Below are 26,308 nucleotides of genomic sequence, written 5' to 3' on the forward strand. Positions count from 1 at the left end.
TTGTTTTCACATGGAATGCAGGAGGTTGAAGGGTGACCTGATAGAAATTTACAAGATAGTGAATGGCATGGATAGAGTGGAAAGTATGAGGCTTTTTCCCAGGTTCGGGGTCAATTACTAGGAGACATATGTTCAAGGTGTAGGGGTGGGGGGATAGTTTTCAAAGAGATGTGCGAGTCACGTTTTTCACATAAAGTGTGGTGAGTGCCTGGAATGCGCTGCCAGAGGAGATGGTGGAAGCAGACACATTAGCAGTGCTCAAGAAGCACCGGGATGAATACATGAATAGGACGGGAATAGAGGGATATGGATCCTACAGTTGAAGACAGTTTTAGGATGGGAGGGCAAAATGTTTTAGTGCAGGCTTGGAGGGGCAAAGGGCCTGTTCCTGTGCTGTTTTGTTCTTTGTTTATGTTTTAACTATAGTGCTTAAATAAAATGCGTTTTAACATCGAATGGTTTGACCAGTTGCATCACATCTGGAACACACATCTCACATCTACCTTAAAATTAAGAAAAGTCAGGGTCTAAGCTACCCTCTTAACGTATTTTGAGGGGGTTCTGGTCTGGTCCACAACAGAAGTAGGACACCACCCTAGCACCACAACAGCTGATGAGAAAGGCACTGCTGAGATTCAAACACATGATCTCCTCTTTACAAGGCAGGTGTTTAAATCTACTTATCCATGGTGCTGCTGCCCAAGAAAAAGACTTAATGAAATTATTTTAGCTCCTTCCGCTTGATTGAATGGAGAGACAGGGCAGAAACATTTGAAATAAAGTTAAAACTACACTTGACACCTATTTCTACCATCAACATTTGTGAGAGGGTTTTCACATAATTTTACTATTGTAATCAGAGTCTTACATGCAACTTTGAGGAACTACTAGGCAGGCATGAACTGTGCATGGGTCTCTTCTAGTACCAGGCTTTGAATGGCCTATCCATTGATCCTCAAAGGGCCACTGAAAACCATTCTGATAGTTGTTTGTACAATGAGAGGTACATGAATGCTTTTTCTGGCCTTTAAAACATTATACAGTCTGACCTTTCACATTCACTCTGCCATGCCCAGTCATCGAGATTACCGCCTTCACCTCTCCAAGAATAACATTTCCACATTGATGTGCCCAGTATCTCCTAAATGACAAGTTACTGTGAATTTCAGGACAGTATTCGCATGTTTCCAGCAAAAATGAAACTAAGCTGCACATTCAAAAAAGCTCTAGGCAAGATGGACCAGTACATCTGCTGCCACCCACCTAAAACTACATTAACTGTAGTTCATTTTGCAGGTAAAAGTTTGATTCTGATTTGATACCTTTCGATTTAAAGTAGATACCGTACTTACACTAGGTAGATCGTACTTCAATTCTTCAGAATATGATAGAGAGGAAGTAAGTCCAAGAACAGTCCAAGCCAAGATGAAGAGGATATTTAGCACCAACATGATTGTGACTCCTCTCCTAGGAAGCCAAACAATTTGTGAGCTTACTGCTATATCCAGGAATAAGGAAGGTTTAATCAAAGAGTGAAGCTGACAAAAATATTTTCAGCAACAATTTCTATTCAAAAACCAATTTCAACAGACTCTACTGTTACAGGGCATATGAGATAAGTCAGACAAAAATTAACATCAATACGATGATGGCATCAGCTAGGAGAATCTTAAAGGAAGAATGGAGAAGAGAAGTTTAAGGAGTCAATGCCATTGTTTAAGGCCCATAGTTGAATGTATGCACCACAAGACCTTCATTGGGTGAAGAAAGCAGTATTAGAAAAGAGACCAGGATGGGAGGTTTTTTAGGACCAATGAAAGTTAAAGACATGGGAAAGCCATGAAAGGATTTGAAAACAAATGTGACAATTCAAAGCAGTTGGAGATCAGCAGCCAATGTAAGTCATTAAGCACCGAGCTGAAAGGCAAATGGAATGTGGCACCAGTTAAATGGTAAACAGCATAGCTCGGAATGAACTCATATTCTGAAAGAATGAAGTATGGAAGCATATTGGAATGGTTGAGTCGAGAGGAAACAAAATGTTGATGGGGATTTCAGCAAGAGATGGGCTGAGATAAGGGAATGGCACAAAGGTGGACATGAGATGATGGACGATATGTGGTTGGGTTCCTAGCTCAGGGTCAAATAGAATTGTCAAACTGACAGTCTGAGACAGAGGGGAAGGAATCAGTTACAAGGGGTTGGATTTAGTGGTAGAGGTTGATGGCATTTGATTGTCCAGTATTTAATTGGATGAAATTAACCTTACCTCCCAAAGCGTTTCCATTTAATTTGAATTAATTTCTGCACAACAGGATGCATGATGAGGTCCAGCTGTCGATATTGGACAATCACCTCAAGCTGAATCATGTTTGCAGGCAAACAGAGAGAAATAATTTAGTGATCAATAAGAAATCATAATTTCAGACTTATTTAGTTTCTCATTGCCAAGTGTGTATAATACTGTCAGATATTTCAGATGTTGGTAGAAAGGTATTCACAACATGGCAATATATACTTCAAGTCAGCTAGTTCAATTTCTAATATACAAGCACAAGAAAGACTGGTTGGAATTTTGCTAAAAATTAGCTGAGTGTCAATTTTGAGGAGTCCCGTGGTAGAGGGGGGCTGTCTCTGTGAGCTCTAGTGAGATTTCTCACACAATTTTACACTGATCACCTCATTATGATGATCCACGCCTCGATGGAAACCTCTCGTACAAGCCAGTGGCAGAAGAAATTGCATCTGCCAGGATCTTTTGGGATTTCTGCTGTTGGTACCATAACTTTACCTCAACCATATTCCAGGTTAATGGCTAAAAGCCATGAACTGCCCTTCATATTTGTAGTGTGGGAAGATATTTCCTCGAGATGATTGTTAGAGCCACGTTGGCACCTCCCTTTGATGGCAGTGACTTGGAGACCCTGGTGGAAAGAGTGGTGGAAAAGGGGGTCATCCTCTTTCCTCTGGATCCAGAGAAGACCCAAGCATCAGACCCTGTCAGCCTGGTCCAGTGTATTGCCTGTTATCTAGGGGAATAGCCAGCAGTGCAGGAAGGAGGTTAATGACCTTCTCTGCTCTGTAAGGGTGTCATCACCGTCTTCCTTCTGTTATCTCACACTGCCATCTGAATATGTACAATTTTACTCCACTGCAACCCACACATTAATCCCACTGTCAAGTGTCATTCGCTGACTGTTAGCCACAATGCCAGCTGTCCCTTGTATCTTACAGGTATCGTTGGGATGTCCACAGCCCCTGTGAAGAAATGGGCTGCTCCGCCAGAACGGTTATAGTTAGGATCAGTGCCCTCAAAGGAAACATCGTCAAGGCTCTCTCCTTACACTTGCCAGACCAGAATGAGGACATCTTGTGTGAATGTCACATTTACAAAGTTTGGGAGCACAAGCTGGTGAGCTCCTCATTGCAACAACTCTGGAGCTGGTCGAGAAAGAAATGGCCCCAGGCCATTGGATGACTGCTGGAGACCAAGTCCCTGCTCAGCCCCAGGCAGGAGAAAACCCTTTGGTGTCAGATATCAGGGATTTTGTCCACATAGAATCATAGAGTCATACAGCATGGAAACAGACCTTTCAGTCCAACCAGTCCACGCTGACCCTGTTCCCAAACCAAACTAGCCCCACTTGCATCCATTTGGCCCATATCCCTCCAAATCTTTCCTATTCAACTACTCACTGAAATGTCTTTTAAAAATATTGTTACTGTACCCCCATCCACCACTTCCTCTGGCAGTTCATTCCACACATGAACCATTCTCTACATAAAAATGTTGACCCTCATGTCCTTTTTAAAACTTCCTCCTGTCACCTTAAAAATGTCACCATCTGCTATGAAGCGTTCAAACATATTCGTCTGATGTTCTGGACTACTAATGGTAACAAGACCACAGCACTACTGCTTCCCTGAAGTTCATCTTTATTTTTAAAAAATACATGAGCGTAGTGTTACTTTTAAGCAAATAAAGAGATATACAATGAGAAACATTATCACATCAAAACTGGCACATGAAAAGTGTAAAGTCTGAACTTAGTGCAGAACTATGTCTATGCGTTCATATTGGAACACGAATAAGGCACAGACAGAAATGCAAGTTTTATCAACTGCTATTAAACCTTCACAGGTTGTGACTGCACTTCTAAGCATCAAGGAAGCAGCCTTACAACACCATGACCACTGGAAACGTGACATCCTTGTTTCCTTCACTTTGTCTCTAAAACCCTCTTTCAAAGTACAACATAATCTACATGGAGCATAGATTTCCTATTCAGCAAACAGTTGCGCAACACTCCAAAAAGCAAAAAAGAGTGCTTAGCTGGTAAAAATCTAGCAAATGCACAGGGAGGAACAAGAGCGACAAACAGGTCAGCAGGAGGCAATGGCTCTCATTGCCCAGAGGTGCAAGAATACAGCTACAGTATGGGGTGTCAGTCATGTGACTGCTCTGGATCCCTCCATTGACAGGTTGGCAGGTGCCATGCAGAGCCATGACCTCGGTTTCTGCTGGATATCTGTATATACCTTTACTCCATCGCTGCAGCTGTGACCGAAGGCATAGCAACAGGGGGATGGAGACCCTGGCACTCACTCCCGTGCCCTTTCCTCTAAAGGAGGCAGACTGCTGCCAGGAAGCAACCAGCCTGAGGTGAAAGCACACATACACACACACACACACACACACACACACACACACACATATCCCTCCAGAGGTGTCAAGGCCCTCCACCTCCACTGTGGATGCCCCCTCTGACCTTGATAGTTCAAGGGCAGGAAAGTCCACTTGCCTCTGATGTGCTTTAAGTATGTCTGGGCCAACCACAAACAAGTGTTCCTGGAGCATCCAACCAAATCTCCAACAGCCATCATTCTCCAAACCTGAGCAGGCTCCCGCCACACCAACTGTAGAAAGTAGGACAATGCAAAGATGCAATGGTGGGGGGAAATGTCAGAAAAAAGAAACCTCTCAAGGGCACTTTGGTGCCATGGGTGACAGCACATTGCTTATAAAAGTTTGCAGTGGTATTCCCCCAGAATGATATTGGAATGCTTATATTTCCTGGTGTATATTAATGACCTAGATCTTGGTTTATAGAGAACAATTACAAAACTTGTGGATGATACAAAACTTGGAAGAGTTATAAGTTGTGAGGAAGACGATGTGTAATTCCACAAGGACATTGACAAGTTAGTAGAGTGGATGTATAGGTGGCAGATGAGTTTTGATGCAGAGAAATGTGAGGTGATACATTTTTGTAGGAAGGATGTTGAAATATAATCGAAATGGAGGGTATACTTCCAAAGAGGTAGCAGGACCAAAGGGCCCTGGCTGCAGATGTACACAGATTTCTGAAGGGCATTAAGTAAAACATACAGTATCATTGGTTTTAACAATAGGGAGCAGAGTACAAAAGTGAGGAGGTAAAGTTGAACTTATATAAGACACATTCTGGATCTCAGCTGAAGTGTTGCGTACAGTTGTTGGTTATAGGAAAGATATGAACTAATTGGAGAGAGTGCAAAAGAAATTTACAAGAATGGTTCCAGGAATGAGAAACTTCAGTTATGGGGATAGACTGAAGAAGTTGTGACTGTTTTCATAGGAGAGAAAAAGGCTCAGGAGAGCTCTGGTAGAGATTTTCAAAATCATAATTGAGCTGGGTGGCAGTAGATAAAGATGAACTGTTCCTATTTGTGAAAGGAACAAGAATGAGGGGTCATAGATTTAAAGTGATCAGCAAAAGAAAACGAGTGATGTGATAAAAGCATTTTTTCTCAGTGAATAGTTAGGATCTGGAATGCACTGCCTGGAGGTGTGGTGGAGGCATTCAAAAGCATATTGGATGATTACTTGGATAAAATAAAATGCACAAGGGTATAAGGATAAAACAGGAAATTGGCATGAGGTAGTGACACTCATTTTAAGAGTTAGTGCAGGCATGAGGGATTGAAAGGCTTTCTTTTATGCCATTAGACTTCTGTGATTCTGTGAAACTTGATAAAGGAGAGCCAATGGATGTGATATACTTAGCTTTTCAGAAGGCTCAGGATAATTCCCCCACAGGAGGCTGGTTAGAAAAATTAAGCCACATTGGATCAGAAGAAACTTACAGTCATGAATTCATAATTGGCTGACAGATGTAAAACTGCAAGTCGGATTAAATGGGTAATTCTCAAGTTGGTAGCCTGTGATTCATGGGGTACTACAAGGATCAGTACTTGGACTCAACTATTCACAATATATATCAATGACTCAATGATTGCTGCAGGGCAGTGTGGTGGATCTTTGGTTAGCACTGCTGCCTCACAATGTCAGGGACTCAGGTTTGATTCAAACCTTAGGTGACTGTCGTGTAGAGTTTGCTCATTCTTCCTGTGTCTATGTGGATCCCCTCTTGGTGCTCTGGTTTCCTCCCACAGTCCAAAAGTGTGCGGGTTAAGTGGATTAGCCATTCTAAATTGCCCATAGCATCCAGGGATGTGTAGACTAGGTGGATTAGTTATGGGAGATGCAGGTTACAGGGATATGGTAAGGGGGTGGGTGTGGGAGGGATGCTCTTTTAAGGGTTGGGGTCCACTCATTGACTGAATGGCCTGCTTCCACACCGTAGGGGCTCTATTTGGAGGTGGGGACCAAATATATGATTTCCAAATTTATGGATGATACATAGCTAATGGGAAAGTGTGTTGTGAATAAGATGTAATGTGGTTTCAGGAGGACTTGGAGAGGCTTAATAAATGAGCAAGAGGATGGCAAATGTGCAGCAATATGCTGAGGAAGAATGTGAGGTTATTCACTTTATTAGGAAAAACAGATGTGCAGAGTATTTACTAAATGATAAGAGGTTGGAAAGGGTTCTAGGCATCCAAAGCAACACTTAAGTGAAGCCTAAAAAGCAGGTAGGGCAAGCTATTAGAAAGGCTAAGGGAAAGACAGCCTTTATTGCAACAGCAGTTGAGCACAAATGTTGAGATGTCTTGATTCAATAATGTAGGAACTTGGTTAGACTACGCCTGGAGTTATGCGTACAGTTTTGGTCTCCTTATCTTATGAAATATATTATTGCCACTGAGTAAGTGCAACAGGGACATTTTCCTGGGTGTCTCATGAAGACAGACTGGCAAACTGGGCCTGTATTCTCTGAAGTTTTGAGTAATGAGAGGTAATCTTATTGAAACTAAGAAAATACTTAGAGGAATAGAAAGGGTAAATGCTGATAAGATGTTTCTCCTGACTGGGGAGTCGAGAACCAAAGGGGTACCATCTTAAAATGAGGGAGATGGCATAAAGTTCCAAGATGAGGAAAATTTGTTTTTACTCAGAAGGTTGTGAACCTTTAGAAATCTTTACTGCAGAGGACTGTGCAAGCTGAGTCTATGAGTATGTTTAAGGCAGAGAGTGATAGATTTCTGATTATTAATGGCATTCAGGGTTATGGGATGGGTGGGTAAAAGGGACTAATGTGTTTGATTAGAAATGATTATATCGAATGGCAGACCAGGCTTGATGGACTGTGTAGCCTACTCCTGTTCCCATGAAATTATGCATTATTTGTGACATTGAGATAGCCTTTGCTGGAGTTCTTATATTATTCTGCCTCATTTCTTACCATAGCCATGTTGTTCAGGACCTTATAAGATTCCACCCTAGCTTCCTCTTGAAATAATTTAAGCTGCATGCCTCAATAACACTTCCTGTGGTAGTGAGTACCATCATACACAAACTCATTTGAAAAGTCTGTTGTAATCTTGAAGGCTGAAAGGATATTTGTACTGGACAGAAGATTATTTTTCAAATACAGAGAATGCTGGAGAAACTCAGCAAGTCTGTCAGCATCTGTGGAGAGAAAAGCAGAATTAATGTTTTGAGTCCAGTCTGCCTCTTCCTCAGACTTTCTTTTGCAGAGGTGTCATACTGGACTTGAAACATTGATCCTGTTGTCTCTCCAAAGATATGGACAGATCTGCTGAGTTTCTCCAGCATTTTATATATTTTTTGCAGATTTCCAGTGTCCACAGTATTTTGCTTTCATAGGAAATTATTTTTATTGCAGTTTCAAATATTACACAAAATAGTTTGTTTACACAGATTAGCCGATTGGTTGAGAAAACCCGCAACAATATTTTCTAACCATAACTTGCCTCAAGTAGGATAGCCTAATGGTAAGATGTCATCTGTTGGTGTCGGTTGTGCTTCAAGAGTTTGATAAAAACAAGTCTCTTAAGGGTATTAATTTCATTAGATAACTAAATTGTGAAATTGAAAATAATTAATATAGTAAAACTGAAATTTGATGGCTGTGTTAATTCATGACAGCGTTATTGAACACATTCTTCTGTTTACCAACCATTGATCACTTTACATTTTAATGATCCAGATTATACTTAACCTCTGAATCCTACGCAAGAGAGACTTCTAACTTAAACAAGTAATATAACTTCAAGGTGTTTGCCAATAATCCCAGCTCAAGGCCAGTTGGAGTTGGGCAAATAGTGTTGGCCTTGGATAAAAATGTAGGAATAAGTCCAGCTAAAATTCTGGACTATTTTTAGTTCATGTTTAGAGCTGGTGATTATTACTGGACTTGAAAAGTCTCACGTAACAATCGATTCTGATCAAAACATTTCTGTGAAACAGAGGCATTTCCTCAAACTTTAACATGACACTTCAGTTATCAAAACTGAGGCAGTACTTACCAATGACTTGGCACGGCTATTATCTGTTTCTGTTTCCAAGCAGATTTTGGAAAAATCAGAGCATTAATAAGTATATTTTCTTGATCTGTAGAAGTTACTTTAATACAGGTCCGCTATTCTTCATCTCTATTATACCCCAGTCTTGCTAAACAAGAGTTTCAGGTAACTTAAAATAATTGTGAATTCCAGCATTGTCACCTTTTTATATTACTCAACTCTGGTGTTTCCCTTCTAAAACACTGTAAATGACTTCAAAGATAATCCAAGCTCAATGTTACCATATTTTAATTGATGTCATTACAAAGTTAGCTTTGCTAGACAGTGACATCTCAGAATTATAATGAGAATCCACTGGAATGTTTGAATTTCAGAGCTAATATAATTTGTGTTGCTGATTCATATTAAGTTATTATATAAACATTACCGACGTCAGCTTCATTCTGGTCTTAGACGATAACAAACGGTAGCTGTGTTATCATTTATGCATGTCACACATTTCTGTTGCCAGCTAGCTCAAATTATTTTTGCACCCAATGCTCTAGAATCATTTCCAGCATAGTCATTTGAAGTGAATTAGAAGTGACTTATAAATGAGGAATTATGTTTGTATGTGCAGAAGGAAAGGGAAATGAATGAGTTCTTTTCAGATAAACCAATAGGACTATGAATTTGAAAAATATTTTACATAAATGAGTACATAAATCTTAATTGGTAAGACCAACAAAATTGGTGATTTTTCACAAACAATGCATCTTTAAAAAACTCAGATAACTAAATTAAAAGATATAAATAAGCCAATACAAAAAATGTATAGGCTGAATGAAAAAGTCAAACAATATTGCCTTAATTAGTAACGGCAGTTGTAAAAAAAAGGGGTCATTCTCGGCTAGCCACGATGGAACACAATCAAATGTAACCACTTACATTTTCTGAGTTGAGTAGGTACACAGTTATTAATACTTAACAAAAAGAAAATTGTCATAAAATAATTCTAAAAAAAGCTTTAACCTCTGGTAAATCAAAATAAACACTCTACGCAAGACCCATTAGCCCTGGAAAGAAGCACAATGGAAAGATCCCACTTTGAAGTACATTAGTCAACTATAGAGTCAGACAAGCTTCTCTTGACTAGGATGCATTTACAGACCACTTATTAAAGCAGAAGCACAACAAAATTGTATTCCAAATAGGGATGGCCCTACCCAAACTGATTTTGAAGCAAGATTAGCTGAAACAACAGACCATGTTGTCATGGTGAAATGAGACTAGATCAAAAAGAATAATTTACAGGTCACAAGTAGCAGCACAAAGGGTCATTAGTAAAGTTAGAGAGAAAATTAGAGCAGCTGAATTTTTCACTGAAAGTCACCTTGTTTGTAGCTCAGGCAAAAAAATAGATGCATCAAACACAGTCAGCACCAGTTTTTCCAAATCACTGTTGAAGTCACTATGGAAATTCAAGTGGAATATCATACATTTTTTCTTGGAAAAAATTACTGATCCATTAGTGAGCATTTAAAGGAAAGCAATAAAGGTGCTTCTGGGCAGGAGAACAGGACATAAACTGAGCCATCCACTATAACAAATTGTGAATGACCTTCTCCATGTGTGTTTAAACTAAGTGGTTTAATCAGTCTACGGTTGTATCACTCACTTCAAAAAGAGTTTATGAAGTACGTACGCAGGTGGGACATGGGTTTCAGGTGACTAGAGCCATGTTATATCACTACATTATTAATCTAAAATTGTTCAACAGATTGGTATCCCCTGATAATTATGTAAACCTTAGATCCAAAATAGTTGCACATGGGTCCTCTGTATTCAGCTGAGGCTCAGCCTGTTTATGTGAATCAACCTTTAAAACAACACATTCATTTAATTGGTGTGCTGTGTTCGTCCAGCCTCACATTTTATTATCATTTAATTGGTGTGTCAGCTTACCAGAAGGTTGGGGTATCAGGAGGTTCAACATGAAGTATTGTTTTCGGTTAGCTCTGTCCTTAAAGATGAATTGATCCAAGGCCGTATATGCCTATGGGGTACAGGCAAAAGAGGCACTTAATTCATCATTCCGAGGTTACTTCAAAATCATTCCAACTCTTTTTCTTCTTGCTTTCCTTACAGGATGGTGACACATTTGCAAGCACAACTCCACGAGGCTAGTAGTTCTCTCGTACAAATATCAAAGGTAACGTCCCTTTTCTGCACTCAATTTGCAGCCTTTGATTGACAATTTCACATGTATAAATAGAATAACAAGTGTCATTGGAGAAGAAGAAATGTCAATGTTGGCTTTCTTTCTTCTCCTCTGCCTGAGGTAGATTGACATGCTTCACGAGCTCCCCTAACTCACCTCAAGACCAAACTTGCAGCCTGCCTAAGTCAAAGTGCCAAATCAAATAGTGGAATCATGCATCAATAGCAACTTGCATTTATTTAACACTCCCCATGTCAAAGAAAGGAATGATGGCAATTGTGAAAGAAACAGTGGGTAATTTAGTAGAGGAGAACAAAAGTGTACCCCAAGTGAAAGATTTTTCGGAGATTTTTGAAGGTAAGTGGGCAATGGTAGACTAAACATTTTACGAGAGAATTCTACCAAAGAGTGGTGTGACCTTTAAGAACCACATAAAGCAGTGGTGTGGAAGGACTGGAATCAACAGTCAGCTTCAGAGTGAAAGGTGCATGGGAGACATGCAGTTGTAGAACATTGTTCAGCTGGATTCAACAGAACCGTACCTTTTGATGCATAAGTGGACATCAATGTGAATATTTCAATCTACTCACAAGTTGAGACATACTTGCTGCCATCAATGTAAGGCACAACTGTCCTGTATTATCATGAACTCCTGCATCTGCTTGGTATTGCAATAACAATCGAGCTGACTCAGATCGATCTGAGAGGGAACATCATAAAAGGGAGCAATTTAGCGATCACAAAATTATTCGGTAGAGACACAAAATGCTGCAGTTTACTTAATAATTTAATCCAGCCCAGACCTCAGAATATCTTGCAGAAAATAACATGCATGCCAGAAATCAGATTGTGATGTTTTTCTGGTCACAGATAATGCCAGTTAAATACTTCCAGCAATTTCTACTTATAGCTTAGGATACCCAAGTTTGAATATTTTTAGCAGCCCATTTCAATTCATTTTTCTTAAAGTTGTCTGTATGAATAATTATGTCATGCTAAGTAGTCCACAGTGAAAATGTTATCATTTTGTTAACATGAAAAGGCCAGTAATCCAAAGGCCCAGGATAATTAAGGGACGTGAATTTGAAGAAATGCCAATTCCCAAAAAGACAGTAATTTCAAAAACATTCTCATTTATGTCTACATAACTAGATGGACTTTGTCCTAATTAATACACAGGTTTAAATTTACAGAATTCTGTTTTAGCTGCAATGAGAACTCCTGTGAAGTGTGAGCCTATGAATCTTCAGGTCAAACACGATCTCCTGCAAGAACATAAACAAAGTTGCTGGAAAAGCTCAGCAGGTCTGGCAACATCTGTGGAGGACAAAACAGAGTTAACATTTCGGATTGTTCCTGAGGAAGGGTCACCAGACCCGAAACATTAACTCTGTTTTTACCTTCGCAGCTGTTGCCAGACCTGCTGAGCTTTTCCAGCAACTTTGTTTTTGTTCTTGATTTACAGTATCCGCAGTTCTTTCAGTTTTTAGTAAGACCTCCTGCAAAGTGGGAAGACCTGGATCCTCAGGTAGAAATGATGAGCCAGACTCACCGATCTGACATAATTAATGAGAAAATAAATATTTTATCTGGTGTGTACTTGTAGCCAACAGAACTCAGTCTATCTCGTGCTGCCTGGTCATACCTAAAGTGTCAATTTAATAAAAATAAAACATGAACCTTACCAAGCTCTGTTGCCAGCTGCAAAGGGGTTCGCTGTTTGTAGTCTCGAGCCTTCATGTTAGCATCATGTTTCAACAGACAGTGCAGGGCTGTAGCAGCATCATACTTGGCAGCATAGTGAACGGGTGTCTGCATCATTCCCGATGTTTTTGCTTCAATGTCCGCTAAAAAAAAGTTGCTATACACAATTACAAAGGATACACAAAAGTTGGAGAGAATTTTGTGATATTTGAGTTACAGCACTGCGTCTATGTTCTGATGCCACTCTGCATGTCATGATATTTAGCACAGTGCTTATGTTATACGTGGCAGAAAAGCCTGCATATTGAAGCGCCATCTGGAAGATAATCGATTCTTTTTCTGCTAACTGGCAACAAGTCAAGATCACCTTGTTGTACGGATTTCATCAGTTCCTAACTCCATCCTTAGCACACCTGACCTTCATGTTTTCAAAACAATGAAGTTGCAATCCACATCCTAAGCATTAGAGTTCATCAGTGGAACTGAATATTGTACAGAATGTATAATGGATATTGATTTATATTGCCTGTTTGTGCAACTGCTTATAGAACATAGACTAGTACAGCGCAGGAACAGGCCCTTTGATACACCATGACTGTGCCAACCATGATGCCATTCTAAACTAATCCCATCTGCCTGCATATGGTCTGTATCCCCCTATTCCCTGCCTATTCATGTGTCTCTCTAAATATATTGTAAGTGTTACTGTTGTATCTGCTTTTACCACATGACATAGCAGCCTAATACAGGCAACTTCTGCCTGCTGCGTAAAAAGCTTGCCTCGCACATCTCCTTTAAACATTTCCCCCTCTCACTCTAAACCTATGCACCCCTAGTATTTGAGATTTCCACTCTGGGAAAAAAGACTCTGACAATCCACCTGATCCAAGCCACTCATAATTTTATTCAATTCTAGCAGGCAACCCCTCAGCCTCTGATACTTTAGCGAAAACAATTCAAGTTTGTCCAAACTGTCCTTGTAGCTAATACACTCCAATCCAGGTGATATCCTGGAAAACATCTCCTGCACCCTCTCCAAATCCTCTGCATCTTTCCTGTAAGGTGGCAACCAGAACTCCATGACACAATTTATGGCAGAATTCATACCCTACGACCTACATACAATATAAAAAGCTATTAGGAAAGCAAATTGGAATTTGTGCCTTCATCAACAAAAACCACTAAATTACACCACATTGTCTCAATTAACCACATAAATATACCATTTTTAAAAGGTCTGTAGTTTATACCGTACATTTAAAATTCAATATTCTCTCAATTAATTAAGGTCAATTTATACGTGGGATGTTATATCTCCACGTGTCCTAATTAGGATCCATTTTAGCAGCAAATTTTGTTATATATCAACAGCTCTAGACAAAAAGGTAAGAAGCAAAGGGGCAAAGAGGAGACCATAAATTGCCACTAAATTAAACAATCTAACGTTAATTAGCTCTTGCATCCAATAAGAGTCAAGGCCCAGGAATGGAGGTGAAGCCTTAAAAACAGTGGTGAAAATGGAAATAAAAAGCTGTTGACTTAACTTCTGCTGAAATTAATTATCTGCTTGGAGGTAATCCAATGGATACTGTTTTCACCTTAGATTTTCTACAGTGTAATCTTGCAGTGGTCTCTCTGGATCACAAAACATTCCCCAGAGAAGATGGCATGTGATTTAAGTATTTGCCACTAGATGAAAATAAAATTGGATAGAATGTTCAAAGGGCTCCTGATTTACTTTGAGCATGTTTTGTGCTACTTGGAAGGCAAAGTCCAATCCCCAAGTTATTTAAGCATCTTCATCTCAGGCTTCTGCCAAATCCACATTTTAAGTTGCTGGATGAACTATTCCCTGCATGAAAGGATTAATCATGAGGAGTGCCATAAGCACTACCCACTACCATGAATGTATATGTACGTTTGAGAAGAATAATTTAGGATGTTGGAGGAGTAAGTGTCAACATCCAAGTCCTCCTCATAATGTCTGCAACAAAGTGTATCATATCAATTATTATGACTAGGAATTCTAGACCACATACCACAAACCATTAAGGTCCTGGGCAAAGAAGGATGAACTTGCCCCTTTGGTTATTCACTCCCTCTCTGCGTTACTGCTATAAGTTTAATTGTAAAAGGATCTCTTCCCCCGTGGATACCATTCTGCCAGATTCCAATGAACTTATGTTTTTAAGAAAGCAATTTAACCATGCTTTCTTGAACTTAAAAAAAGGTGAACATAATAATTGCTAAAAGCAAGAAGAAATAGTAACACAACACACGTACACACTGAGTAGAAGTAAGGCAGTAATCCAAAAACATAAAAGTAAACGGGGCGGCACGGTGGCTCAGTGGTTAGCACTGCAGTCTCACAGCACCAGGGACCGGGGTTCAATTCCAGCCTCAGGCGACTGTCTGTCTGGAGTTTGCACATTTTCCCTGTGTCTGTGTGGGTTTCCTCCAGGTGCTCCAGTTTCCTCCCACAGTCCAAAGATGTGCAGGCTAGGTGGATTGGCCATGCTAAATTGCCCATAGTGTTCAGGGGTGTGTGGGTTATAGGGAAATAGGTCTGGGTGGGATTCTCCAAGGGGTGGTGTGGACTTGTTGGGCCGAAGGGCCTGTTTCCACAGTGTAGGGAATCTAATCAAAAGAAAGACAAACAGTCTCTGAATTGTTTGTCAAGAAGTGGACAAGTTGGGCCAAAGGGTCTGTTTCCTTGCTATACATCTCTGTGACTCCATGCCTCTACGATAACATTGTGAGCATAGCTGGATGGCGCTGGTAACGTTGATATTGGCAGATTAGCAGTTGATTTTGAGATTCTGGTTGCTGCAAAAAATATGAACTATCGATACTCAAATTCTACATTCTGATTTTAATACCTGAGGCTTTCATGGTCTGAATATTGTTTTAAAAAGGGCCACAGCATTCAGCTGATCACAAGGTTAGCCAAGCTTCATGAAACAAATGTGGATTAAAGAAAACTGTCTGAACTGAAATTAACATTTTTTTATTTTAAAAACTGAATCTTAGTTGAATTAATCAGGCCTGAATAAACCCTCATCCATTTTTGATTTACAACCGTATGACAGGTTTCATGTTTTACAGATGAAAGATATCACCATATTTAATCAAGCTTGGAAATGATGAGCTCAGACATTGAACTAAACAAGTTTTTTGCATTTTGGAGGACTGCTTTTGGCCGAGCAGGATGGTAGACTTGTGACTGTAGAACTGGAGAAAACTTGCTCTCTTTCTCTCTGCCTCTCAAAGTGCAAAGCACCCAATTACAATACAAATTGAAGAGAAACACCTGAAGTTGAAAGTCAAAAGTTCTGAAAGACTTAATACTGCTGAGGATACAATACTTGAATTAAACAACCACAGTGCCACATTAAAACAATTTTGCCACAAGGATACCCTTATGACTTTAACAGCTTGTTCCTTTTATTTTTCTTTAATACAACACACTATCCCTTTATAACTTTGTACCTGCGTTTTGTGTATGTTTGATGTTAGGTCATTATTTTTATGAAAGCTTGTAGATAATAAAATTGTTTACTCTTTCACCCAATACAACTTTGTAAGAGCATAAATCTTTGTCGTAGTTAACTGGAGAGGTTAAAAAGGGGACTGATTCATCCTTCCTTACCTGTTCAAAGCAAGCTGCATGATCATAATGTACTAACTAATGGAACTACTTAATCAACATGGTTCAATAGGCATACAAATTTATGGTGGCATGCCTGATTGATTAAAGTAAGTTGACAACAAATATGCAGGATTTGCTCCTTTCTGCAGTATCAGCCGACATTCAGTTGGTAGCATTCTTGCTTTTGAGTCTGAAGTTTGTGGTTTCGTAGCCTCAAAAAATGGTTTCAGGTCAAGAATCTCTGCTCATGCTCAGTGTAATACTGAGGGAGTGCTGCATTATTGCAGGTGTTGACTTTCAAGCAAGATGTTAAATTATGGGCTTATCTATCCTTTTAGGTGAGCACAGAAGATCTCATGGGACTGTTTTGAAGAAGAATTGTGAGGCTATCCCTGTGATAACACAATTACTTTTTAGGTTTGAAGAGACGTTTTCGGATTTTCCTGGGCTATCTTTTCAAACAGTTTAGACCAAATTTCTGCTAGTGTGATGATTAACACTTTGTATTAAAACTGACCTTGATAGCCTGAAGCTGTTGAAATGTCTGCATTCAAGCTATCTATTGTAATTATTTAATGTACAATTACAGACCTGTTTGCCAGTTGTAAAGAAAGCAAAATATTTGAATCCTGCAGTTTAGACTAACAACCTAAACAAATGCAAAGTATTTTAAATAGCTTTTAGTGCCTCGTATCAGCTGTACTTGTGGAACAAAACATCTGTATTTCGAAAGGGCATCCTAATACTTGGCAAGGGACATTTGTTTTCAACTGGCCCGGTGCTATGGGAATATTTAGGTGGATTGTTTATAATAGATTTTGTTAAAAAATAGTTTGCTTGTGGACATTTGTATCTAAAGTGGACGGGTGATATATTTACAGAATGGGAGTAACTTCTGAAACTAAGAAAATAGGTATTTGTTGAGCCTGCATGATTCTAATTAGAGGCAGGGTGACACTAGAACACTTTAAGCTAATGCAAATTTTCCTAATAAGGAATGAGCAACTCTTAGAATTAGGGGTAAGAATTGTAAACTCAGAGTCTTTGCTGGCTCAACTTTACCATTGCTTTTGTTCTGTAATTGCCTGAGACAAAGTCAACATGATGTCATGTCAGAGACAGGAGAAGAAAGACATCCCCTGCAGTGACACAATTAAGTAATCGTCGGCCGAGGACTAAAATGTTCATATCGTCTTTACTGCTTTTTGTTAATTATTTACAGAATTGTGCATAACAAATTCTACTTGATTCTTATATTCTTGGTATCTCTTTAGATCAAGCACAACTGAAGACTCTCACTGTTACAAGCTAAGACTTTAAAACATAGGTAATTTAAGTATGTGATTTATATCTCAGAACCAATAAAACTTACAATTGGTACCTTGGCTGATATCAATACCTCAATCAACACCATCAAATCAGATTATCCTTCATTATCTCATTATTGTTTATGGCCATAGATGGATTTTCCCATGGTCAGATGGTAGTTATTCCAGCATAAATGTGAGTTATGCACAGAAACCATACAGAATCTTCATTGTGAAGGGTCTGAAGGAATTTCCAAGAAATTGACAATTCTGCTGGGCAATTTGTCCGTGTTTGCACCCTATGAGAGTTTGCATTTACATCAGATAATGTGGATGTTTTTGATGAAAATAATTAAGTAGCTACCTAGAAAAGATTAGGCTCTTAAAAATGTGGTCACTCCTTCATAACTACTTATCCTGCACCAGAACCTTAAAACTCCCAAAATCCTGACCCAAGAACCACTCCGCCCAGGGATCTGGCACCTTCCCTGGAACCCAGAAGCCCTGCTCCAATCAGCACCAAACTTCCCCTGCCACTGTATTTGTCCCTGATCTGCATCTTAAACTCCAAGACCTGATACCATCCGAACTCCTCACCACTACCCATCACTTCCACTGTAACAAACTTTTCCTACCCACCCTGATCTACCCTGAACACTGCATCATTTACTTGGCCCTTTTGATAACTTGAACCCTGGCATCCTACCCACTTTGTGCCTTACCCCTTCCCACTTGGCAAACAACGCACCTGACGTTCGACTTACTTAGCACCTTAAACCCTACTTTTCTGGCATTCTACCCGGGGCAAATCAACACCATCTCCAGCCTCACCTCACCAAGCTGGCAGCCTGCTTTTGTGGCATCCTACCTACCTGTCACCTTATTTACCTTGCACCCTAATCTTGAGACATTCAGCATTCTCTCACCTGATATCCTGCAGTATCCCCAGCTGGTGTCATGTTTACCTTGAATCCTGACATCATAAATTCCTGGCATGCTTTTTGCCTGACATTGTACGCCCAACCATTTGGGATCTTACCCTTGCCAACCTATGCCTACCCACCTAACACCTCTCTTACATTGCGCCCTGGAATTCTACACACCTGCCACTTTATTTACTTGCCAGACTATCATCCCAGCATCCTAACAATACCTTTATGTGCTTACCCTTTGACAGCACCCAGCAGGTGAGTGCTGTGAGAAGGGAGTCAGACAGTTATGAGCTACGAAGGAACTGTTGGGATAGAAAGCCAGCTCCTCATTTCTGTAGGAATATTGATCAGGAAAAGAAGAATCTGCACAAAATTGCCACTCTTTATAAAATTCAGCCCAATGCGTAACCTTAAATATAAGTTTTGTTTTGTGCAATAAGTACAGGGATAAATTGTTTTAGTTTCATTTTTAGAGATATTTTTGTAAGCTTGGTGGAGGCCTGTTTGTTTAGATGCATTTTAAATGAAGGTTACAACCTATGAAGTGATGAGGTTAGTATTTTAGTGCATTTAAAGTAAATACAAATTAAACTGAGCTGTTGCCTAGCAACAGGGGTCCAGGGACACACACAGCACAGAAAAATCCAGAAGTGAGCGAGTCAGTCACTGTGTGTATGTGCGTGTGTGTGTGTGTATGTGTGTGTGTGTGTGTGTGTGTGTCTGTGAATGTGTGTGTGTGTGTGTGTGTGTGTGTTGGTGTCTGTCTGTGTTGGTGTGTCTGTGTGTGTGTGTGTGTGTGTGTGTGTGTGTATGTGTGTGCGTGTACGCATGTGTCAGAGAGCAATAGCAGCAGCATTTAGCTCTGGTAAGAAATCTTGTCAGGAAGCTTAGTTTCGGGAACTCATGTTTGCCCTAAAGTTAAAGTAATAGTGATTGAAGTTTCTTTTCGATGTCTCAGGGAGGGATACCACATGAAGCTAAAGAAAAGATTCAGTAAACAGTCAGAAATTTGTTAGATGATTATGTCAGCATGTGCAAGAAGTCTTGGTGTGAAGATAGTAATTTTTTGTGGGGATTTTGGACTTTATAAGGATATTGCAGGGATTAAGAGAATAGTTTGACTTTGAACCCTTTCTGGTTCATGTAATGAAATCTTTCCAGCCATTTTATTTAATAAACCTTTTATTATTTGTGTGAAAAGTACAATGGCAGACTGTTGAGATCAGAGTCTGATCTCCACTGTTTAGAAAAAAAACAAAATTAGAGTCTATCAAGCCAAGTTTAACTCTTGAATCTGACTTGTCCAGAATTAATATCAGCTGGGATCATCACTGCTGCCATATTTTCTACATTGCAACAGTGACTACACTTCAAAATTACCTCATTGACTGTAACACTTTTGGATGACTAATGATCATGGAATGCCACATAAATCCAAGCCCTTCTTTCTTCAAAAATCTTATGCAGCACTGCCTTCACAGCTTATCACCTCCTGCAAACATTCATCTTACCATCACAGTCCAGAAGATAGTCAACCATTTCAGGATAATTTACTGCCGCAGCCACGTGCAGTGGAGTTACACCATAGTTATCAGGCTTGTTCACGTCAGCATTTCTCTCAATCAGAAACTTGGCAACGTCGGGATGCCATGTTCTGGCTGCCTATCGAAACAAATATGAAACATAGTCAGACTTTTGAGCAAGGATGTCTTTGATAACTCTGAATGTGGAGACTCAAACAGCAGCCTAAAATCAGTTTATAATGCTGATATATCATTGAGTCTTTGTCTGTTACTTGCAAGACAATAACGGATTTATTTTGACATTTGTTGAAGGGGAGGCTTGCTTGATATAACACGAGTTGAAACCACATTTATTTTATTCAATCCACAGCTGCACATCAATGGCAGTGAATGTTGCACACATGGGATTTCAAAGCACACTGTCTGGCACCTTTTTTGGCAATGGCCATGAAAAACTTGAGGGGCACCTTTCCATCCACTGCTAAGCCAGTTTCCGTAATTTGGTGCACAAGCAGTGCCAAATCAGGCAGCTTGCTTGCCTTTTGAAATAATAATTAGCACACAATTGACACACATTTCACATTCCCAATATATGGTCGGTGTGGACATGCAGATGAGTGAGACTGTTTTGACAAATATTTTTGTAAAGGAGGGAAGGATGGGATGTGGTGGGGACACAGCATTTTGGGCATGCCAATTGTGCAAAGGGAGGAACCGTTTATTCCCAATTTGCTCCTTTCCAACTGGGCGCCAAAACCCAACTCCCCCCCTCCCACCCCAACCACGCACACCTCCCAAACACTCCGACCCCTAGATCCCACCTCAGGCTGCATGATCCCATTTTGTCCAAAAAGACCAAATTTACCTGTCCCTAACATCCATCTCCTGACCTTCCTGGGTCTGCTTGCAGTGCCAGCAAACACACATTATTCTGTCTGGAGCTGCTGGGGCTGCTAAAATGGGCACTCAACTGAATTCCAAGGTCAGGTCTTCCTCCCACTGAGCGAATCCCTACATGTTTAACTCACTGGCAATTTGTTATTGCTGTGGGTTGGGCTTCTTTAGGTCTACAGGCTGCTGGTGGATTACAGTGAGGGGTAGGTGAATAAATCTCCCCACCCTGTGAAATTCAGTGCCATATTGTCAAGATTAAATTTTAGCAGTGAAGTGAAGACAGATCTGGTATAAAACGATTACACATTTTAATGTTTCACATAAACTTCACGTTATGACTGCCTTCTTTAGAAGTTTAAATGATGAGCTTATATTAATGATAAATATTATAATGTAAGCACTATAGATATATTTATCAGGTAAGAATACATTTTCCTAAATACTTGCAGAAGGCAACTGTCCACACTTATTGTTAACCACATTTAATGATGACAAAGAGGATTCAGACCTCTATTTGTCTGCTTTGGGACCCTTTACTACATTAAAGGCACTATATACATGTGGAATATTGTTATTTGATGTTAAATGCCAATGAGGGAATACAGATGACATTTCTCTGTGCAGAATTTAAATCTATTAAAATCATAATGTTGGACTTGGTGCTCCAATTAAAAAGCTACATTAATCATAATTATTGAATACAGTATGCGACCCAAGGGAAAAAATGTTTTCTCTGAAATGCATCATTCCATCAGATTCACATTACCCCATGCAAAACGCCCTGTCCATATCTGTCAGTGGCATTGATATCAGCTCCACTTTCCAACATGGTATTCAAGCGTTCCAAATCAATCTAAGAATAAAAGGATACAGATGTTTCTTTGTTCTTAAAATTAATAATACCAACAATTAAACAAACACTAGTCAGGAACAGATTCACACGGTTTCCAGGGTAGCAAGTACGATCCTTTCAAGTCAATTTGCTTGACAACAATATTTGATATATTCTTTCAACTGCTGCACTATTATATGAAAAATAACAATGCTTCACACATGAACATACAATAGGAAATTGGAAATGTTTATTTCAATGATGATATAAATTAAGATAAATCCTAGTTGCAAAGGATTATATTATTTCTGCTCTTGTAATGAAATAAATTAGATTTTTAATTTCCTTGTGAATCAGAAGTCTTGGATCATACTGCATAATGCTTTATCACCTAAGCTACCAAGGAAACAAGAGGATGATTATTTTTAGAATCAGCACTGGTGGGGAAGCTCCATGCGGGGGGGAGGGATGGTGGGATTGGTTCACTGCTTGTTTCACTCCCAATCCAAATAACTTTATTTTGTTCAAGGCCACTCAGGTTAAAATTACTTCCCTAAATTTGGAAGCCTGTAATCTCTGGAGTGGGATCTGAGCTGAAAAACATCTGACTCTGACTAATTGACAAGAGGGCTGATGCTGGTATGCAACTAACACTGAGAACCAGATGTCTTACATTAACTGCTGCTGGAGAATGATCCAATGTCATTATATGATTTACCTTTGGGTGCACAGAGCACCCGGGAAGTACTGACATTGGTTGTATGAAACCCCTTAGCCAGACTATGCGACTAAAAGTAGAATCACCTCAGATACAAGGTCTGTCAGGATTTTCAACCGGAAGCTCTAATGGGATTTCTGGTCAGCGCCCACAATCCATTGATGTCAGCAGACTCACTTGGGAGGTAGAGCCTGTGTTCATATTGCCTAATCCATGAGCAGAGCATCACTTCTGGTTTGGTTTTACTTAAACATGCTCTGTTTAGTTATTTTTTTGCCAGCCTTGGAGGAAAAAGTCCAGCAGTTAAAAACATACATTGTTGCAGTAATATTTTATTGCATAACACAACATGGAAAAGAAAGAGTCGGGAACGGGGAAGGGATTCCTACACAACTGATAAATTTTCACACGTCAGGGTAAAGGAACAAATTACCTCTCTTTCATTGCCCCGCTTCGATACTATGATAAAATACTGAAGGAAAGCTGTTGTGGGGGAAACACCGGTGCTTTGGTCTTGATTGCTTGTCCCTGGAGGTGGATTTGGTATCACTATTTGTTGTCCTGCATCTGTCAGCCTTTTCAGGCCAATGTATGTGGCAGAATCTGTGGTCTCTGTCGACAGAATGATGAGATTCATAGCTTAATACCATTGTAGAGTGGTAAAGTTTGCATCCAGCTGATTTCAGAGCAGCTTGGCGACTAAACAATATTTGAAAAAGTGAACTTTCGAGGACACTTTAAGAGACATGCAGAAAATTAACATCTGAAAAGAAACGGAGACATAACAAAAGAAAGAGCAAACAGAAAGTCTGGCAGAAGTTAAGTCAAAAATATCAAGAAGGTTTTTGATGGCAGCAATAGAAAACCAGATATGTTTAAGCTAGATGGATGATGGCACCATTTCAAAAACAAAATTAGCCTTGTAAATGGCAAGATTGGTTTGAATATTATAGAAAATCCGAAAATGCCAGGTTTATTAAATCTTCACAAAGACTGGGATCAAGTTTCACTATAGGTCATTTGGATTCAGACATTTACAATGAGATGTGAGCAAAGAATATGAAGTTCCTACCACTTAGAACAAAAACAGGTATTTTCTACCAGAAAAGCAATTCCTATTCTCTATTAGCATAATGTCAATTTTAATCATTTCATGTGGTCTGTTGTGATAATTTATGTTTAGACAGTAACAGCTGTGTTTACTCAATACTTATCACTGCCTTCTTGAATGTAAGATCAAACATAAATGAGTAACTAATAAATGCCTTTAATATCCTGTTAATATTCAATTAACCTTTGTGTGCTTAAGGCTTCCAAATCCCCTCTAAGTGATGTAGATTATAGCTTCTACTACCCAGCAAATGGAAACCACTGCACAATGTTTTTTGCATAGATGGAGCATCCTTGTAATAATGTAATTGTGATGGTGTCAATTGAGCAATTGCAAATAATGACAATGTATTTACATGAATATACCTGCTATAAGCTATGGGAAGAATATTACTTATACGTGTCAGAAGGAAATGTGCCCAAAGGTATAAGTCGAGTTATTTTAACATGCACATCGTATATCCACTAACACTACGTTATTGTACATATGCACAATTTGTGATATCCTGTCCACTAAAGACTCAATTTTTAATTTGCAAGGCAGATGGACAAAGCTCTCTGCCACAACAAAAAGCTCAAAACAACCAAACCAGCATGCATGAAATACATTTAGAATCCTGTCTGCAAAAAGAAGGGACCCTGGTTAACATTTTACACATGCAGGAACAGTACCTGATGCCAAAGTGAGGGAGAATATTATCCTGATATTACATGAAAGAATCATGCATCAGTGAGAATAAGATCTGTACCAAACCAGAGTTGCTACTAATCTCTTTCTACTAGCTATTTTTTAAGCAGATGTTTTTTTAGCGTTCATTTTATTATCTTGGAATCTCCAGCATCTGCAGTTCCCATTATCTCTGATACTAATTTAAAGCCTATTTTGTTTTTTTGCTCTACTATTTTTGAGGTTGTGGTGACAAATCAAAAGCCAGACCAAACCATTCCTAAGCTTGGGAATTCCTTAAAGCTCAAATTGAATTCAGCATCACAATTAAGGAGAGGATCAGAAGGCCCAGCTGTTAAAATACAACTGAGAAAAAGAGGAGAGCCTACACTTCAATTGGGAAGCGAATGGAAAGCTCAGAAATGCAAAGACCAGCCCCTATATTAAAATTCACAGGCACTTAATGTTTGAATCCCTTCCTGAATGCTTTCCAGGAGAGCTTGATCGCCTGACCTTCTAAGCCAGTTACAATTAAGATTGAAGTTAAAATAAACAAGAATGAAAGAAGTGATTCTGGAAAGTGAGGAGTAAAGCAGAATATTGAAGAAGTGGCTAAGTGAGAATATTAGGAAATAACAAGTAGGGATACACTATATTGCTCCTCAAGTTTGCTCGACCACTTAGTAGACCATGGCTGATCGTCTGCCGAAACTTCACTTTCTTGTTTACATTATACATCCTGGCATTTCCTACATCAGCCTTAAATATATTTAAACAATGCAGCATATACAATGTTCTGGAGTGGAGAATTTCAAAGATTCATGTCCCTCTGAGTGAAGACATTTCTTTTCATCTTGGGTCTAAACAATAGACCTCTTCATGAGACTGAGACCCCACGTTTTAAGTTCCGCAGCCAGGGGAAACAACCTCTGTACTATAGTATGCCCCTTCAGAGCCCTTTATGTTTCAACAAAATGACTCCAAATTCTTCTGAACACCATAAAATATAGAACAACATAGAACATAGAACAGTACAGCACAGAACAGGCCCTTCAGCCCACAATGCTGTGCCGACCATTGATCCTCATGTATGCACCCTCAAATTTCTGTGACCATATACATGTCCAGCAGTCTCTTAAATGACCCCAATGACCTTGCTTCCACAACTGCTGCTGGCAACGCATTCCATGCTCTCACAACTCTCTGCGTAAAGAACCTGCCTCTGACATCCCCTCGATACTTTCCACCAACCAGCTTAAAACTATGACCCCTCGTGCTAGCCATTTCTGCCCTGGGAAATAGTCTCTGGCTATCAACTCTATCTATGCCTCTCATTATCTTGTATACCTCAGTTAGGTCCCGTCTCCTCCTCCTTTTCTCCAATGAAAAGAGACCGAGCTCAGTCAACCTCTCTTCATAAGATAAGCCCTCCAGTCCAGGCAGCATCCTGGTAAACCTCCTCTGAACCCTTTCCAAAGCATCCACATCTTTCCTATAATAGGGCGCCCAGAACTGGACGCAGTATTCCAAGTGCGGTCTAACCAAAGTTTTATAGAGCTGCAACAAGATCTCATGACTCTTAAACTCAATCCCCCTGTTAATGAAAGCCAAAACACCATATGCTTTCTTAACAACCCTGTCCACTTGGGTGGCCATTTTAAGGGATCTATGTATCTGCACACCAAGATCCCTCTATTCCTCCACGCTGCCAAGAATCCTATCCTTAATCCTGTACTCAGCTTTCAAATTCGACCTTCCAAAATGCATCACCTCGCATTTATCCAGGTTGAACTCCATCTGCCACCTCTCAGCCCATCTCTGCATCCTGTCAATGTCCCGCTGCAGCCTACAACAGCCCTCTACACTGTCAACGACACCTCCGACCTTTGTGTCGTCTGCAAACTTGCTGACCCATCCTTCAATTCCCTCGTCCAAGTCATTAATAAAAATTACAAACAGTAGAGGCCCAAGGACAGAGCCCTGTGGAACTCCACTCACCACTGACTTCCAGGCAGAATATTTTCCTTCTACTACCACTCGCTGTCTTCTGTTGGCCAGCCAAT

At 39.8% G+C, this 26,308-nt stretch overlaps 1 protein-coding gene and 1 long non-coding RNA gene across 2 annotated transcripts in view; one reads left to right on the top strand and one right to left on the bottom strand.

Annotated features, from left to right (window-relative positions):
• Positions 1–16,026, top strand: part of LOC125451480 (uncharacterized) — a 51,486-nt gene extending 35,460 nt beyond the window's left edge. The window contains exons 3-4 of the long non-coding RNA XR_007247310.2: positions 10,837–10,900; positions 15,719–16,026. This is a non-coding gene — a long non-coding RNA (uncharacterized LOC125451480). The remainder of the gene's footprint in view (positions 1–10,836; positions 10,901–15,718) is intronic.
• The window catches only part of LOC125451479 (transient receptor potential channel pyrexia-like), a 95,924-nt gene that overhangs the window by 37,083 nt on the left and 32,533 nt on the right, over positions 1–26,308 (bottom strand). Inside the window, exons 4-12 of the mRNA XM_048528586.2 lie at positions 22,902–23,080; positions 21,685–21,771; positions 20,013–20,163; positions 12,595–12,756; positions 11,500–11,609; positions 10,654–10,744; positions 8,713–8,741; positions 2,270–2,361; positions 1,353–1,467 (exon numbers count right to left, since the gene is read on the bottom strand). Coding sequence (XP_048384543.1) covers positions 1,353–1,467; positions 2,270–2,361; positions 8,713–8,741; positions 10,654–10,744; positions 11,500–11,609; positions 12,595–12,756; positions 20,013–20,163; positions 21,685–21,771; positions 22,902–23,080 — 1,016 coding nt within the window. The remainder of the gene's footprint in view (positions 1–1,352; positions 1,468–2,269; positions 2,362–8,712; positions 8,742–10,653; positions 10,745–11,499; positions 11,610–12,594; positions 12,757–20,012; positions 20,164–21,684; positions 21,772–22,901; positions 23,081–26,308) is intronic.

The sequence above is a fragment of the Stegostoma tigrinum genome, chromosome 5 (genome assembly GCF_030684315.1).
Source record: "Stegostoma tigrinum isolate sSteTig4 chromosome 5, sSteTig4.hap1, whole genome shotgun sequence".
Lineage (NCBI taxonomy): Eukaryota > Metazoa > Chordata > Chondrichthyes > Orectolobiformes > Stegostomatidae > Stegostoma > Stegostoma tigrinum.